This window comes from Metarhizium brunneum, chromosome 1 (genome assembly GCF_013426205.1).
Source record: "Metarhizium brunneum chromosome 1, complete sequence".
Classification (NCBI taxonomy): Eukaryota; Fungi; Ascomycota; class Sordariomycetes; order Hypocreales; family Clavicipitaceae; genus Metarhizium; species Metarhizium brunneum.
This window is the reverse complement of record NC_089422.1, coordinates 741130-756751: the sequence shown is the minus strand read 5'-3', so window position 1 is coordinate 756751 and position 15622 is coordinate 741130. Positions and strand designations below refer to the sequence as shown.

Genomic DNA, 15622 nt, shown 5'->3' with positions numbered 1-15622 from the left:
AGCAGAAAGCAGTACTGCACGGCGCCCCGACACCAGCGGTGCTCACGGCGCCTGCGGAAGGCGCCGATGCGGGTGATGGCGTTGTGGGTCCAGCAAAACTTCAACATTGAATGTTCTGGCGTTGTGCACCGGCACGTTGTGGCGCATCCCAAACTGCAGGAGCCGGGTGAAGCTGCCGGCGGCCAGCGTCCCAGCGAACTGGGTCTGCTGCAGGCCGGTCCGGGGGCGTTTCTCCATGCTGGACTGGACACAGACGGACCAGCACGTCTCCACCCACGGCGCCGTCCGAGTTGAGCGTCACGACTCACGACGCGCGTGCTTGTCGACGTGGTCCTCGATGTTGCCGGCTTTCTAGCCCGTGTTCTGGCAACATTGAATGGGTGCAGAGCTGGTATTGCTCGTTTCGTATAGACTTTTACTCTTCGTCAAGAGTGGCGTTCCGTCAAATAAAGATTCTACTGGGCATCCTCTTGCTTTACTATTTCCGAGTGAGTGAGCATCGGCAGTCCGGCCATTGATGAACAGATAAGCTATGGGTACAGGCCATTTCCACATTCTCGGGGTATTCTCCACCACTTGGAGACCCGGTGCAGGCATTACCGGCGATTAGTGACATGGCATTTTGATTTGCGATGTCTCGGCATTTGTAATTACTCCAACCGTCCAATAACGTGGCAGGCTTCCCCGCGCAATTCCACATCCTGGAAAGAGAAACGCCAACATACGATGCCATATAGTACGTAGATAACCAGGCCCAGGCCGGCTATAGTTTAGATTCCATTGAATCCACTCCAAGGCAACTACGCTGCCAGCTTCTCCTTCGCGGCGGCAGTATCCTCCCCATAGACCCTCTCCTTCTCCTCGACAAGAAACGCCTCTTGTTCCCTCGCGCTCTTCTCGAGGTCCAGAAACGCCCATATCCCCAGGGCGCTTAGTAGGCTTAGCGCAAATAAGAAATAAAACGGGGCGCTGTTATTCTGCCCGCCGGGCGTAGCATCGATGATAGCGCTGCTAATCAAGGGCCCAATAAAACTAGACGCCTTGCCAATGATATTAAAGACAGAAAAAAAGAGGAACTCGTGTCCCCGGGGCGTCACAGAACTAATCATGATCTGCGAGTAACTGTACCAGGGGCACACGACGAATCCGTAATAAGCCTGGTATAGCCACACCTCCCAGACATTTTTAAAGCCGAACCTGTCAGTCCAATTGCCGACCATGCCCCAGCCGTCAAGGAGGACAATAAAGACCATCACGGCGTTGAACATGGTCTTGGCGCTGAGGTTGAACCTCTTCTGGATGAGCCAGAAGCCGCCGATGCCCAGAGCCTGGGCGCCAATACCGACTATGAGGAGGTACGTCAGCGTGAGGGTGTTGTAGCTGACGACCTGGTTCTGCAAAGTGGCGATGACGGTGACGGTGGTGTTGAGCGAGTCGCCCAGCAGAAAGTAGCCAGCGAGGTACACCAGGCTCTGCTTGAGGCGCCAAATCTGCCCCAGGGCCTCGTACAGCTGCCACAGGCCGACGGTGACAATGTTCCTGCCGGGCGGGATCCTCATCCCGGGGCGCTTCTTCTCCAGCACGAACCAGGGAATAGACAGCGCGAGCCAGCACGCCGTGGCGAATGCGACGAGAACAGAGAGGCCCCAGTTATTATTGGACGGGTTGTCGTCCACGCGCAGGCCAAACATGATGCCCACGATGACGGCGAGGATGGCAATCTCGCCGCACGACTGGATCCAAAACGCCACGTTGCTAAGTCTGCTGCGCTCCATCTCGTCCCGCCCGTCCAGCTCCCGCTGGGTGATTTCGCCCGCCTCGTACGCCGCGCGGGACGCCCTGAGGTGCGCCGTGTTCCGGGCCAGCGAGGGGAACGCCGCGGTCCAGTAGGTCAGGGTGAGCTGGTAGGCGACCAGGCCGATAATGTACAGGCCGGCGGCGACCTTCCACCTGGCGGCGTCGTGGACGCCAAGCCAGCCGAAGCCGATGCCGTACGCGATGACGGACCAGACGAGCAGGACCCAGCGGCGGCCGGTGCCAAAGTCGGCGTAGGCGCCGATGACGAGGAACAGCGCCGCCTGTATAGCAAACGACATGCCGTTGGCGAGAAGCACGATGCTGTTGACGTCGCGCGCGCGGCCGGCAAAGTACAGCAGCTCCGAGTCGCCGGCTGCCTGGTCAAGGAGGTTCTGGAAGGCCGTCGGGCCAAAGTTGAAGAGCGCGAGGCCGTTGGCCCCGATGTAGTAGAGGTACCATGAGCGGATCTCCCAGTTGCTCGTCGCGGGTGCGTCGCCCTCTTGCAGGGCAGGCGTCACGACCTCGCGTTGCTCGTTGGCGGGTGCTGGCGCGACAGACGCTGATTTCTCCTCGTCTATCACAAGGGACTGGCGGTTCACCTCCCGTGCCTCCTTGGTGTCGACTTCGGACGGCATGGCTCGCTTAGTCGGACGTATCTAAGCGGCCCGGTGGTGAGAGGAGGAAAGAGGGAGATTTCGTGCATGGCAGCACTTGGATTTCGGGTTTTTTCATCGAGTTCGCGGCTTCGATTGCGGGCTTACTGTGGATGATGCGGCCGCAAGAGGTTTAGACTGGTGGGATGGCCTGCGCGGTTTGAACGACGCAACGGGGATGGCGACTTGTGATGGGCTGCTTGGTTGCCAGTGTCTCGAAACGGGCTGGGGGGCGCGAAATCTGGGTGCAACGTCGAGCATGGGTGGTCCCGTCGGTGGCTGTGCTATTTATGGGGAGTGTTTATCGGGCAGTGATGTCATGCCCGCTCTTGATCGCATTCCAAGTTGGTGACATTGGACGTGTGGAATGGGTCAAGGGAATGATTACGAGTGTTCGTCTGGCCGGAAAGGATTGTCCAGATATTAGAAACCCTCGGGGGCCATCATGTGACCGGATTGACATGAATTGATGCCAGCCGTCAACACCTGTCCACACTGGCAGCCTGCAGGCAACTTGGTGGATACTACCGGGGGGTTATAGGGTTAGGGTTACTGGGGCGCCAGGTTGCTGCTACTCACCGAGCACCCAACCCAGAGTCAAAGACACGGCATGTCCAGTCTGCCAGACTGTTACACGGAAACAGCCCAACAATTTGAAGTCTAATAGGGGTATCATTTACGGGGGACCTATTGGTTACGCAGATTGAAGATATGACCGGGCAGGAGCCTTAGGCACAGGCGTTCTTTTCATGTATATATGGTGGTCACTGATCCCTTTCTTCGTCTTGGAAGATCAAGGGCCTTTGACTTGACACCCTGCGAGGTTATCTCTGAATTGAGTCTTTTTCTCCAAGCCTTCTATATCGAACCCTTGTCACAGCCGACGATGGCCCAACTTTTCAGCATTCGCCATCTTCCGAGGCCGCGATGAAGCATCTCAGAGCAATATTGGCAAAGATCGACTCTCGAACACAGGTAGTCCTGCCCACCCGGCTCGTCACTCGTAGCAGCATCGCCGGCCATCATCTTGCTCGCCAACACTGTGAACATGGAGCAATGCCCATTACACCTCGTCTTCTGTCGTCGAATCCGCTGGCCGCATGCAGCGCCGAAAATGCAACGCGCTCCTCCGGTCCGAAGCAAGCAAACTAGACGGCGAAATCGCGAACATGAAGCGGCAGGAAATCGAGGACAAAAGCCTGGGCAAGCGAGATGAGCGAGTCTTCGTGCAAGAGCTGATCCATTCCCGCAAGATATTGGGCCGCCTCATGAAAGCCAAATGGGAGCTCGCCAACCTGCAGGATGAGGTGAATACAGCTTTCATGGCTGACAAAATAATAGACCAGAGGTGTGCTGGTTCTATGATTATGCACCAGTTGAACTCGCTTATGCGTCTACCTGAGCTGGCGGACGCTATGGAGGAGCTCGCCGATGAGCTTATAGAGGCCAGTATTTTCGAGGAGATTGTCAGCGAGACGTCCGGTAGCTGGCCCGTGTATATTGATGACCATGTTTTCGGGGAAGAGGTCGATCGAGTGCTAGAGGAAATTCTCAGAGACCGTTTGATGGCTACTATGACCGCTCCTGGCTCCGTCGTGGCGAACAGCCCTCAGTATGAAGAGGAGCAGGAGGAGTTTGAGCAAGATGCTGAGATGATGATGGCCCGGGGGTGGATGCGAAACAGGCTAGAACATGAGACTTTCGAAGCGTTCTGTTTACATTCTTGCATTTTCTCTGCCGCTCGTTGGACTACTACACAAGCCACCCCGTCTGCAACGTTCTAAACCGGCCCAGTCCCCGGATGGCCTCGACTCGCCTGCGATCCCGCATCCCTCATGAAGTTGGCAGAAACGGGAGCCTTTTCTTCCTCTTGATGCTGCTGCCCGCCATGATGGTCTCTCGCCGGATCCGGGAAGTTCGCCAACCGATGGTTCAGCCAGCAAAACTGAAGGCAAAGCAGGGAATACTGCTCTGTATATTGGCTACACAGCAGCGTGGCATCAGCAATCTTTCTCCTCAGCCGCGACGGTGACCACACAATCTGGAGGACGGTGTCATTGATGCTCGGGTGCTCTCGCATATGCTGAACAAGATGGTCTGCATGCGAGAAGATATCGCCAAACTCGGCCTCGCCCATCGGCCATCCGTTTTTCTGGACTGTCACCGCGGAACGCATAAGGAAACAGGCGTATGAATCTGGCATCCGGGAAAACGGGACCTAGTTCGTTCTGTAGCACGCGCCAGATGATGCCGTGTTTTCGGCCCTCGAAGCACTGGTGGATGTAACGCGAGGCGAGGGTCTAGCTACCGAGGGCGCGCACCGAGTCCATCTCGAATAAAATATTGTCGATGAGCTCGGGCGCCAGGGCCCCAGGGGGCTCAAGTAGCAAGGATCTTGTTTATCAGGCATCTGCGTATGTTTTGCTGGCTCCTCTGTTGATGCGAAGAGGTGACCGGAGCTTGATTTTGTTCCCCCTCTGCTTCAAACTCACCGAGGAGACGGCACGTCAAGTGCATCCTGACTTGGCCACAGTGTTGGATGGCACCATCAACCTGCCAAGAGTCAAATGGTAGGCGTTTATTTTGTCGTAGTGACTTGCGGAGCTACAGCTGTTACATCGAAGTCACGTTGCCATAAAGACACGGGCCTAACCTCGAACCCGACGATAGTTACACAAGGGCTCGAGGCCTAGTTGCTGGGTTATTGAATTGGTAAAGGTGTTACGAATATGAGCTGCTCCTAGCTAGAAGACTAGATTTAGCCCCAGGCCTTTATACAAAATATTAAACTTGAGGCTAAAACTTCAAAAATCATATAATAATTCTGAATTAAATTAGTAAGTTTATTATTATTTCCCTCTCAAGTTAAATAATATCACAGGGGAAGGTGAAGAAGAGTCCCCAAGCTGGAGAGAGTTCTATACATTGGTGGCACCATATTATTAGCCGTCCATATGCATAAAGCATGTAGCGGCCCAGGAACGGGAGGCGTACTGTAGTTGTCCTGGTGTGTGGTTGAGGCAGGCTCCCAAAAATGATGCTGTTGACGTGGTAAACCCGTTGGTCCCATTGTCAGGGGCAAGAATCGCTGGGTGCTTGGAGGTTATCCTGCGACCGAGGCCAATCGACCCTGCCACCATTTCCGAAGAGCGTGAGAATGGTTTCATAAGTTCCTACACTCGGGATTAGAATGGTGCCATTTCTTCCATATAAAAACTAACCAAACAGTATAGCTGCTCCTGGCACGACTCTCCACAGATGAGCAGGCAACCCACTATATAAACCAACGAGGCCCCGTTGCTTTCGAACGAGCTCGAATGTTTGGATGGGTCCCGTATATCTACGCTTGCCACTCAGGGGCTGTTGTCTGAGGCGGGTTCGCACAACCTAGATAGTACCTTAGTCTGCAATCACTTGTGGGAAAGGAAAAGACGAAGAGGATATTTTACCTCGTGGGGATAGGCAATAGTTGCGGCAACGAGCTTGGACAAGCCAGCGGCGCCAAGGATTCCAAACCACTCTGAAGGGGAATTGCTAGAAGGAGATGCCATCTCGTTAGATATACCGCAGGCCAGTTTCATTCGCTCGTAAATCATCCACTGCAACACAAACTCGGATACACCCAAATAGCTCAACATCAGCCCTCGGTATAAGCCAGGAACACCCTCGGACCTGAGGATCTGTTTCGCACAGTCCCACGAGCCTTTGTACACTCGTCCTAATCCCGTTGAACGCTCCCGATCAAGCTGGAGCCGCGTCTTGACAACCCATAGTGGATTCGTGCAGGTTTCTGTAGCGACGCCAGAAAGTGCTGCAGCACACATGTGGATGACTACTGATTCGTGGCCGTGGTTGAAGATTTCGGCAAGGATACGTTTCGTGTTTCCATAGGCGTAGAAGCCGATTGCGGTCTCGGGTACAAAGCTCCATAAGTTGGGGGCAAGACCTCTAAACAGAGTTGGCCATCCCTCACGCCTGTAAATGTTTCTGGACAGATGAGCAAGAGAGTGGTGATTTTGAAGTGTGGTGAAATACTCACTTCAACAACTGGGCGGTCCCTAAACTTGGTGCTTGCGTACCTATTCTGCCTCGTCCGATATGTTGATGATATAAGTCGCTTTGCAGTCTTGTTTTCACGACGTCGAGGGGGAAAGTAACTGTTGTCGATACGACGGCGCCCGTCCTAGAGGTTGAGATGTCAGATTCTTTCACGTAGCTCGGATTTTCTTCACTTACCCGCCGGCAACAAAGTGAACCCAATGCCTCGTGTCTAGAGACGCGTCAGTTCTTTCGGTCTGCATTTGGAACAACTCTACTGCAAGACCTTGTAGGCAAAGCGGGCGAGAATGACTTGACCAGACGTTTAAATTACACCCTCCGCCCGCGGCGAGCTCTGGCCTGCAGCTGCCTTTGGCTTGTGGCTAACTGTGGCCGCTGGTTGGCCGGGCATTACATATGCACACGCCTGGTTTGTTGGTAGTTTCATACCAGACCAGACCCTGCGCTCTGTCTGGCAAAATAATTTCCCTCAACTACACCAGTGCAAAATCTGTGGTTTATGCCGCAGTTTTACTCGTGTGCTCGTGAGCGTCGAGCTAAACAAGGTCCAAATATTGCGCAAAAGTATTTATGCTGTCTCAGGTGCTGTGAATTGAATTGGTTAATTACACTAAGAGGTTTCTGGGAGTGCTAACAAAATTAGAGCCAAGCAAGAACCCCCCAGGATACAGAGCATCCAGAATATCCATTTCCATCCAAGCTTTGCAGTGAGAATACCCCCCAAAACGGGACCAACAGGAGGGGCGGCGTTGGGCCTTGCTTTTCGATTAGCTCCGGGCATGATTTCGCGCTGCATCAGCGGGCTACCCACCCTAGAAGGAAGATGCCGACATATGTATATTGCAACGCCAGGCCGAGGTTGGCTACAAAGTACACGGACAGAGCGAGTGCGTATAACGGCCGAGGCGCTTGGTCCTTTCGACTCCATGTTTCCAAATGGACAACGGGCACGAATTGTTGTCGATTTTGGGCTGGCCGTGGCAGAGCGGGGCCTCCGACTTTTGAAGTTTGAATAAAAGCCGGGGCCGGTCAGTGGACCGTGTCCGGTCGGCCCACCTTGGCGGACGACGGCCGAGTCCGGCGCCGAACAGCCCAACCATGGTCCATTGGTCAGCAATGCAGCATCATGCGGGATTTGATCTTGTCCCTCGTCGCCTCCACTCGCCCACGACCCCTTTTCACTGTTCCAGAGTTTCCGGATAAAGGTTCCTTTGTTGGATTCGATATTGATTATACGTTATGCAGCGTCAGGACCGCGATGAGTTCCAGCGGCAACTCGCTTCGCTGCGAGAGCTTCTGTCCGGGGGGTTGCCTATTGATGAGGCTGTGCGTAATGGTATGGCATATTGAGGATAAACGGCCTACAAAGGAGATCAGCATGCTAACTGCAGACCCTCCCAAACAAAGCATTGCCTGAAGCTACAAGGGCTCTGAGCGCGGACCGTTACGGGCAATCTGTCTGGTCACTTACGGCCAGGATCAACGCCGTTGACAAGCACGGAAACCCAACCCCGTTTTTCCTCAAGGTTAGCCATCTCACATCCCAATTCTCCCCTCCACCCTTTTATAATGAGTATCTAATATATTGCTATGGTGCAATAGTATGTCCCCGGCGAGTTGGGCCAGATGCAATTGGAGGGAGAGTTTGCAGGCATGACGGAGCTTCACAAGGTCGCCCCAGGCTTTGTTCCCCGGCCCATCGGATGGGGAAAGCTGAAGAGTGCAACCCCCCCAAGCTACTTCCTACTAGTCGAGTTCAAAGACTTTGCTCCCGCCCTGCCGGACCCCGTCAAGCTGGGCGAGCGCCTGGCGGCCATGCACAGGAACAGTTCCTCCCCCACGGGCCAGTTCGGATATCCAATCCAGACATTTGACGGGATGCGACTGCAGTCGGTCGGCTGGGACCCGAGCTGGACGTCCTTCTTCTCCAAGCTCCTCGCCGAGTCCTACCGCCAGGACACGGAGACCAACGGGCCGTGGCCCGAACTAGACGCCCTGTACCGCAAAGTGCAGTCCCAGCTGATCCCGAGACTTGTCGGGGCGCTCGAGGCCGACGGCCGCAAGGTCGAGCCGGTACTGCTCCACGGAGACATGTGGGACGGGAACGTCGGCACCGATTCCAGCACGGGTGATCCTTGGGTCTTTGACTGCGCTGCGTACTACGGCCATAACGAGATGGAGCTGGGCATATGGCGCGCGGAAAGGCACCAGCTGCGCGACGAGGTGTACAGGCGCGAGTATCTGCGGAACATGGAGCCTAGTGAGCCCAAGGACGAGTGGGATGATCGAAATCGCCTGTACAGCGCCAAGACGAATTTCATGCACTCGGCGTGTTTCGCGGGGTCGCTGGCTCGCCGGCAGTATGTGCTTTGTTCCTCATTCCATGCATAAACGGCGCTTGCTAACTTACCTAGGGCTTTCGACGATTTTGCCTTTCTGCTCCGAAAGTATGGCCGAGACGTTTCTGATGTTCCGTAAGGGAATAGCCTTCGCCGGGGCAAATAGGACGGGATGATACTGGCGATGTATGAGGGGATAAGCTTCACATCTTTTCGCATCATTCTTATTATTGTATGTATTTCTATGTTTTTAAAGAGGCTCGAGACTTACTGGGCAGAGAATCAGAGTTGATACAACTCAAAACACGCTCGACTCAGCGGTTTTAGTGTGACGACATCTCTATTGACGCGCGACTAAGTTGAACCTTCTGTCCCAGACTGCTGATTATGCCTGCATGTTGCGGCAGTCTTGAATCTCGATTGAGCTGCGGACAAATTTCCCGCATACGTGTTTTCTGCACTTCTCGTAGCCTCACAGAATGCGGGCTTCTTGTCTTTCTAGCTTCCTGATGTCGTCGGGCCGCTGTTTGATGTGGACGAGCAAATCAGAGCACAAGAACTTCTGCAACGGCCCCTCGAGACAGTAGTATTACGACACTGTCTGAGCTAGAAGAACTCTCTCGTAGCGTGGGCTTGTTTGACCTCGCCCGGCCTTTTGTCAGCGCCACAAATGTGGGAGGTAGCAAAGAGCTCGTATCTCAGGCTCCGCCGTTGAGTTGGTGCTCTGAAGAGCAGCCGAGCAGGCGACAGCAAAGCGGGGAGCACATGATGGAGCTGAACGGATTTCTATTACGAGATTGTATCACATACCTTCTCTTCGAGGAATATGAGAAGGCGAGCCGAACATCAGGTTTTAGGAACAGTTTGACGGCACTGAGCTTTTCACCATTGGAAGTGTGTTCGATGACGACGACCAAGGTCTGACGGCCTCCGCATTGACTGGCTCAAAGCCAAGTCAAGACTGTAATCTGTTTGAGATCGGGTTTGGGAACCTTTGAGCCTGTGCTGCCTCGTACTGGACATGTCACTTCCCCAACGTGTTGTCGGAACAGCGCTCAGATCTTCTAGACTTGATTGCTCTAGCCGAAAGGATCCTCGACGGCTCGAGAACTGGGTGAAACAGCAGCGACGCCGAACTGTTCCTATATTTCTGGATACGACTTCCCCGACGCTATACCAGATCTTGATTCTCTGGTCGTTACCGCCATGTTTGGCCCGGCAGCATCCCTGGCCGACCTGCTCAGGCTTGACATCCACGGCCCTGCCTTTGCCAAACACTCGGCATGGGCTACCATACCTCATCTTATCACGCGAGACCACATCTCGACCATCAAAGAGCTCCGCGGGCACAAGGCCCTCCGGTCAAGCTTGTGCTGCACTGCATGGTTCTACGAGGTGGTACGCAGATGCTCTTGGTCGATCAAAACACAAGGCAGTGCGCTCAGGGAATAGGGAGATGTGTTCGATTTCCTGATCCGAGAGCTGCGCGAGGACCTCTAAGACCACGGCAGCGACATATTGTGCCTCGCAGCTCGCGGTGGATGCCTTGTGCTGGTCAAAACACTCTTTGGCCGACAGAGATGGGGATTTGCGAAGATCAATCCTGGCGGTGCATCGGAAATTAAGCTACGGAAACCAGTTCTTGGGCACCCACCAATCTATTGGCGAGGCAGCCTATAAGGGTCACGCCGACATTGTTCGCTTTCTGTACCAGCAGACCGACATCGAGCCGCCCCTACTATATACAAGCCAAGCTGGCAACACGGTCTTCCACCTTGCCGCGAGGGGCGGTAACGCTGACGTTTTCCGAACCCTCATCTAGCGGAGGCCCAAAGGGGCTCACCTTGGGAACCATGCACACGACACCCGTCTGGTCGATCTCAAATACAGGAGCCCCGGGGGCGAGGCCGAGACGGCGAACCTCCTCTGGCTCCTCTTGAGTCGAGCAAGGCTGACGCCACCGGCCGAAACGACGACGCCGGATACTCGTCGATTGGTACCGCCATTCATGGACACAGCGCAGCGCTATGTAGGGTTCTCATTGTTGAGGATTGGCAGACGTTAGCTGCGCAGTTGGGATTAACCGAACGGATGGGAAGTCTTTTCTGACCAAGCCCGCCAATACCATGGAGAGGGTCGAGGACCAAGAAAAGATGCTTAAGGAACTATGTAGTCTGCTGCCACTTGCCATGTCAGTTCAGTACTTGTTCTAGTAGGTGGTTTATGTTTGCTGATGCGTTACGCATGGTTCATAACTGTAAACAACCAGTCAGGACGTGTCATTTCTCATATGAGAGCACGCTTTCAGGCTCCACAAAAGGGGAGAATGAGTATCTTACTATTAACCATGCATCCTTTTATTCCAATGTCGGACAATGCCATTTACCCAAGGCGTTTGGTCTACCGTTTCCCTTCCTTGTGAAGCATGTATCCGTAGTAATCAAAGGGGCCAGAGTCGTTGAGGACCTGTATATCCATATCCCATACGCTCCGTGGATTTAAAAGCGGTTTCATAAAATGTGGTTGTCTGAAAGTGAAATACAGAAAGACGCCACCATCTTTCAGTACTGGATAAATCTTGGGGTTTGGTCAGGAAAAAAAGACTTCATGGTATTCATTGCAAAGCATACTTCGTAAAGATATCCACTAGTATTCTCCTTGACTGTTTCCGGAGGGTTCCAAGGGCTACCGTGTATCATGGCATCCAATGTCCCCTTGTCGAAGGCAACGCCGACAGATTTGTCAGCAACGCCGACCATATCACGTACGTCCATAAGCTTCCATTCTATTCCTTTTACCTCGGCGTGGCGTTGGTTCATGAGGTCGACGACGGTGGGAGAGAAGTCCATGCAGAGCTGTCGTTTGTAGCTCCGAGACGCAAGTTCGACCGGAGTGACCTGGAGCGATGGCTGGTTAGCAGCACAACGAGGCAAGCTAGGGAATACACGACAAGGCAACGGACGCTTTCTCCAGAACCAAGGTGCAGAATGAGCGGGTTGTCGCTCGACTTAAGACCGTCGGCCTCAAAGAGGTTTGTGCAAGCGCAAATAAATATATCAATATATACATTATTTCGTCTGCCCCACAGGGTTCCCAATCATCCACCCCAGTAAAGTCAGCCATTTATCCCAATTGGCTATCCTGCTATCGGAAAAAGTAACAGGTTGCGACTTGCGTATCTCGAGGGTCCCTTTCTGGCAATCAAGAACACCCTGCACGATTCGGACAGTCCGAAGTGACGCGGACATCAGCGTCGCCTATTCATTTCGTTTTTATTAGCCAGAATTCACATTTAGGTCAACTAGGCAGGAGTCACGTTACCGGGATAAAGCGATGGTGCTTATATTTCAGAGCGCCATCTGCAACTAAATACGTAATGCAAGTCAACTCGCTGGTCGAAAGCACATCTTCTCTGATAAGCGCGCCGTCTGCTAGAAAAGCCATGACATGTGGCTTATCTGGATCGAGAGGGGATTCGCCCGTTTCAGAGATTATGTCCTCGTAGTATTGGAACCGACGAAAGATGGTCCAGACGCGCCAATTTCGAGGGCTTTGTGTATGAGAAAGCTGGCAAAGCGTCCTGCCACGTGGAATACTGCAACATGTATTTCGATCAGCCTGGGCCTAAAGACGGAACAAGCAAAGTATCAACCATACGGGTATTTTCTCCACAGTGTTTGAGTCTGCAGTATGCCTGGGTTCCATTGCCCATCGTGGACGAGATAGAAATTCATCAATCGGTATAAACTGGCAGCTTCCCATTGGGGGCTGGCGGGGCCCAGGTTTTCCAGTGGATTGTCCTCATCGTCGCCGTCATCCTCTTGGTCATGGAAGAAGCCGTCTCGCCCTAGTCACGGCTTCGTAACAGCCAGCCATTCACCAATCTTGCTCGGGGGGATGGGGTCGATAAATTGCGCAACGCCATTGCTGAGTCTCCCGGTGTTGAAGTCAACGTGTAGGCACTTGATGGCCATATGCTCGAGCGCACCTGTGTCGATGTATGATCGGTTTGACTTGGCGAGGGGGGCAAAGTTGGCCTTCAGGAATTGGGAGACGAAGGCTTTGCGTTTGCGGGTGTCTTCTGGACATGGTTGACACGGAGTGATTTTCGAAATCTCTTTTGTCTCGAGGTCCGAGTTTTGGGAGGTCGTGTGGCTGGCTGGCGAAGGCATCCTGCTGGTTTATATGAAGAGTCGACCATGCAGGCGGTCGGGGAAGGTGACGTTGACCGCGGTTGCCCAGACAATCACAACCGCGCGCGTACTGGTCAAGGTCCCCGTTTTCACACCCCTCTTGCAAATAGATTGAATAAGAAAGTCATTCATTCATGCACATATTTAAATAAAAGGGTACGGGTAGTCAGTAACCCCAAGAGATAAAATCTGCATGCCGACTTAGTCCTAAAAAGGATAACCCCTTCACCGCGAAATTGGTGAAACAAGAATGAATGCCATGGCAAAGCCAACGTAGGCTTCAAGCTAAAAATGTTAGGGTCGGTCAATAATTTATTTCAGTCCAGTATCGCCAAAGATGCTAGCCTGAGGGGAGGTGTCGCAAGGAAAAACAGAACATCTACCAAACTAAAACGTCCAGGTTTGGCAGAGTCGTTAAAACACTTCGAAACACCATGTCGGCGATGTGGGTAATGAACCGCAGCTGCACAAATCACCCATTTGACATGAATGAACCTGCACAAAATGACACATCTCCTAGTAATTCGGTGTGCGCAGCATCTGTGCTTTATGTGTGCTTTGCGTATACTTTGCGTGTCCCTTGAATGTTTTCTTTGTTGTCCTCGAGCGCATGCCAGCATCGATGACATATAAAGTCGGTCCATCCATGATCCATGTGGAGCGCAGCCTATGCCGCAATTCACAATCTCACTTCACTCTCACTTCACTCCCACCTCTTGATGATGAAAAGCTGCAGCACCACCACTATTGCACTCAGAAAACACTGGCGTCTCCATCGAGCCTCAAAAGCACCACCCGCAAGATCCGTCGGCTCCCCGCAAGCCAAGAGCATGTCTACGATCCGCGTCCTCAACAACGTGCCCGTTCACCTGCCCGAAGGCTTGAGCGAGAAGCAGTTGCTGTCCTTCCGACCATTTCAGGTGAGGCCCCCCCTTTCCAAATCCATCGCACGGCAAACTCTACTAGCAGCAGTCGCTGACACTCTGGTAGCAATGGACCACGACGCTCGACAAGTCGCTCACCCGGCAATCCGCCCCTGGCCACCCCTTCCACAAGGACCCCTACAGCCTGCGCTCCATCACCATCCAGTCCTTTGATCTCTGGGGCCATGAACGCATCGGTTTCATCAAGGTACTCGCGTCGGTGTCCAACTCTGCGGGTGAGGCGCTACCGGCCGGCGCGTTCCTCCGCGGGCCCAGCGTCGCCATGCTGGTGATGCTCATACCGGACGACGCGGCGCCCGACTCGGACGAGCGCTACGTCGTGCTCACGGTGCAGCCACGCGTGTCAGCAGGCAGCCTGAGCTTCGTCGAGCTCCCCGCCGGCATGGTCGACGACGCGGGGAGCTTCAGGGGCGCCGCGGCAAAGGAGATTGAGGAAGAACTGGGCATCACCATCCACGAGGACGAACTAGTGTCTCTCAACGACCTGGCGGCGGAGGCTGCAGGCCACAGGGAGGACGACGACGAGGGTCTTCCCACGGCCATGTTTCCCAGCGCGGGCGGCTGCGACGAGCACATTACGATATTCAGCTGCGAGCGGAGGATTCCCCGATCGCAGCTGAGCGAATGGAACGGACGACTGACGGGGCTGCGGTCAGAGGGGGAGAAGATCACGCTGAAGCTTGTCCCCATGAAGAATCTCTGGATGGAAGGCGCCCGGGATGCAAAGTGTCTGGGTGCGCTGGCTCTATGGGAGGCACTGCGGCGAGAGAAGAAGCTGAAGCACACAAGGCAGGAGCAGGAAAACTAGTCACGTCTCTCTATAATGTAGTCCCGTCGTCTCACACACACAAGTCCACCGAGTCCAACGGGATGCGAGGCCCTAATCGTACTGTTCACAGCGCCAACTTCTTGGCCAGCAAGACTCCCTCCGCCAGGGTGCCAACGCGCGCGTCAATCGCGCACCCCTGCCCTTCCAGCTTCTTGCATTCGTCCCACAAGTCGGCCAGCCTGACGGTAAACACCTCGATGAACTCGTCGTCCTCCAGCTGCGGCTTGGGGTTCTGGTTCTCCGCCAGGCTCATGTCCACGCTCATGTGGACCATGCGCAGGTTGGTATTGCAGAAGCCCGGGTCGTTGTACATGACGGGCGATGTCTCCGTGGGCACGCCGACGTAGCCCGTTTCTTCGCGCAGTTCCCGCACAGCAGCCTGTTCCGCCGACTCGCCCGCGTCAACGAGACCGGCGGGCACCTCGACGGTGACCATGCCTATGGGAGGGCGGTACTGTTTCTGGAGAATGATTTCTTTGCCGGAAGGTTTGTCGAGGATGGCCACTATGCCGACGCCGTCGATATCCGTGTTGGCAGGGCGCGTGCTTCGCTCGGCGGATTCCCACGTCCGCGGGGTGCCGTTGGCATCTTGGTAGTTGATTCTGCGAAGGAGATAGGTTAGCCGGATTTGCGTGAATGGCCGAATTGGGCATGATATTTTTTCGTACTTGATCAACTTGATCCATCGTGCCTCGTTGTCGGGCTGCGGGCGCACTGGTGAGTCGGCGTTTACAAATTGGACGTCGTTTCAGGGTTACTGCCGTACCAGAGGGCCCGTGGATAGAACTTTGGCATCCGCGGCAGACAT

General features: G+C 54.2%; 8 protein-coding genes across 8 annotated transcripts; 4 read left to right on the top strand and 4 right to left on the bottom strand.

Annotated features, from left to right (window-relative positions):
- Positions 1-800: 800 nt before the first annotated feature.
- On the bottom strand, positions 801-2432 carry ATG22_0 (Autophagy-related protein 22; the record flags this gene model as incomplete). Its single annotated transcript, XM_014687363.1, has 1 exon — positions 801-2432. One exon carries the CDS (start codon positions 2430-2432, stop codon positions 801-803), a length of 1632 nt encoding a protein of 543 aa, XP_014542849.1.
- A 1118-nt stretch (positions 2433-3550) lies between these two features.
- On the top strand, positions 3551-4234 carry G6M90_00g002300 (uncharacterized protein; the record flags this gene model as incomplete). The annotated part of the gene is made up of 1 exon (XM_014687364.2): positions 3551-4234. One exon carries the CDS (start codon positions 3551-3553, stop codon positions 4232-4234), a length of 684 nt encoding a protein of 227 aa, XP_014542850.2.
- Positions 4235-5392: 1158 nt separating this feature from the next.
- G6M90_00g002290 (uncharacterized protein) lies at positions 5393-6751 on the bottom strand (the record flags this gene model as incomplete). Its single annotated transcript, XM_014687365.2, has 5 exons — positions 5393-5623; positions 5739-5837; positions 5900-6437; positions 6490-6633; positions 6687-6751. The coding sequence occupies 5 exons, from the start codon at positions 6749-6751 to the stop codon at positions 5393-5395; spliced, it is 1077 nt and encodes a 358-aa protein (XP_014542851.2).
- Positions 6752-7748: 997 nt separating this feature from the next.
- FN3KR (Protein-ribulosamine 3-kinase) lies at positions 7749-8987 on the top strand (the record flags this gene model as incomplete). The annotated part of the gene is made up of 4 exons (XM_014687366.1): positions 7749-7845; positions 7917-8035; positions 8112-8869; positions 8924-8987. 4 exons carry the CDS (start codon positions 7749-7751, stop codon positions 8985-8987), a joined length of 1038 nt encoding a protein of 345 aa, XP_014542852.1.
- Positions 8988-10054: 1067 nt separating this feature from the next.
- G6M90_00g002270 (uncharacterized protein) lies at positions 10055-10348 on the top strand (the record flags this gene model as incomplete). Its single annotated transcript, XM_066129527.1, has 2 exons — positions 10055-10246; positions 10301-10348. 2 exons carry the CDS (start codon positions 10055-10057, stop codon positions 10346-10348), a joined length of 240 nt encoding a protein of 79 aa, XP_065985819.1.
- Positions 10349-11248: 900 nt separating this feature from the next.
- SET1 (lysine methyltransferase 4) lies at positions 11249-13020 on the bottom strand (the record flags this gene model as incomplete). Its single annotated transcript, XM_014687368.2, has 7 exons — positions 11249-11425; positions 11479-11745; positions 11811-11870; positions 11935-12105; positions 12170-12443; positions 12506-12668; positions 12729-13020. 7 exons carry the CDS (start codon positions 13018-13020, stop codon positions 11249-11251), a joined length of 1404 nt encoding a protein of 467 aa, XP_014542854.2.
- An 851-nt stretch (positions 13021-13871) lies between these two features.
- Positions 13872-14793, top strand: NUDT14 (Nudix hydrolase 14; the record flags this gene model as incomplete). The annotated part of the gene is made up of 2 exons (XM_014687370.2): positions 13872-13961; positions 14032-14793. 2 exons carry the CDS (start codon positions 13872-13874, stop codon positions 14791-14793), a joined length of 852 nt encoding a protein of 283 aa, XP_014542856.2.
- An 85-nt stretch (positions 14794-14878) lies between these two features.
- Positions 14879-15622, bottom strand: YSA1 (ADP-ribose pyrophosphatase; the record flags this gene model as incomplete). Its single annotated transcript, XM_014687371.1, has 3 exons — positions 14879-15416; positions 15483-15517; positions 15581-15622. The coding sequence occupies 3 exons, from the start codon at positions 15620-15622 to the stop codon at positions 14879-14881; spliced, it is 615 nt and encodes a 204-aa protein (XP_014542857.1).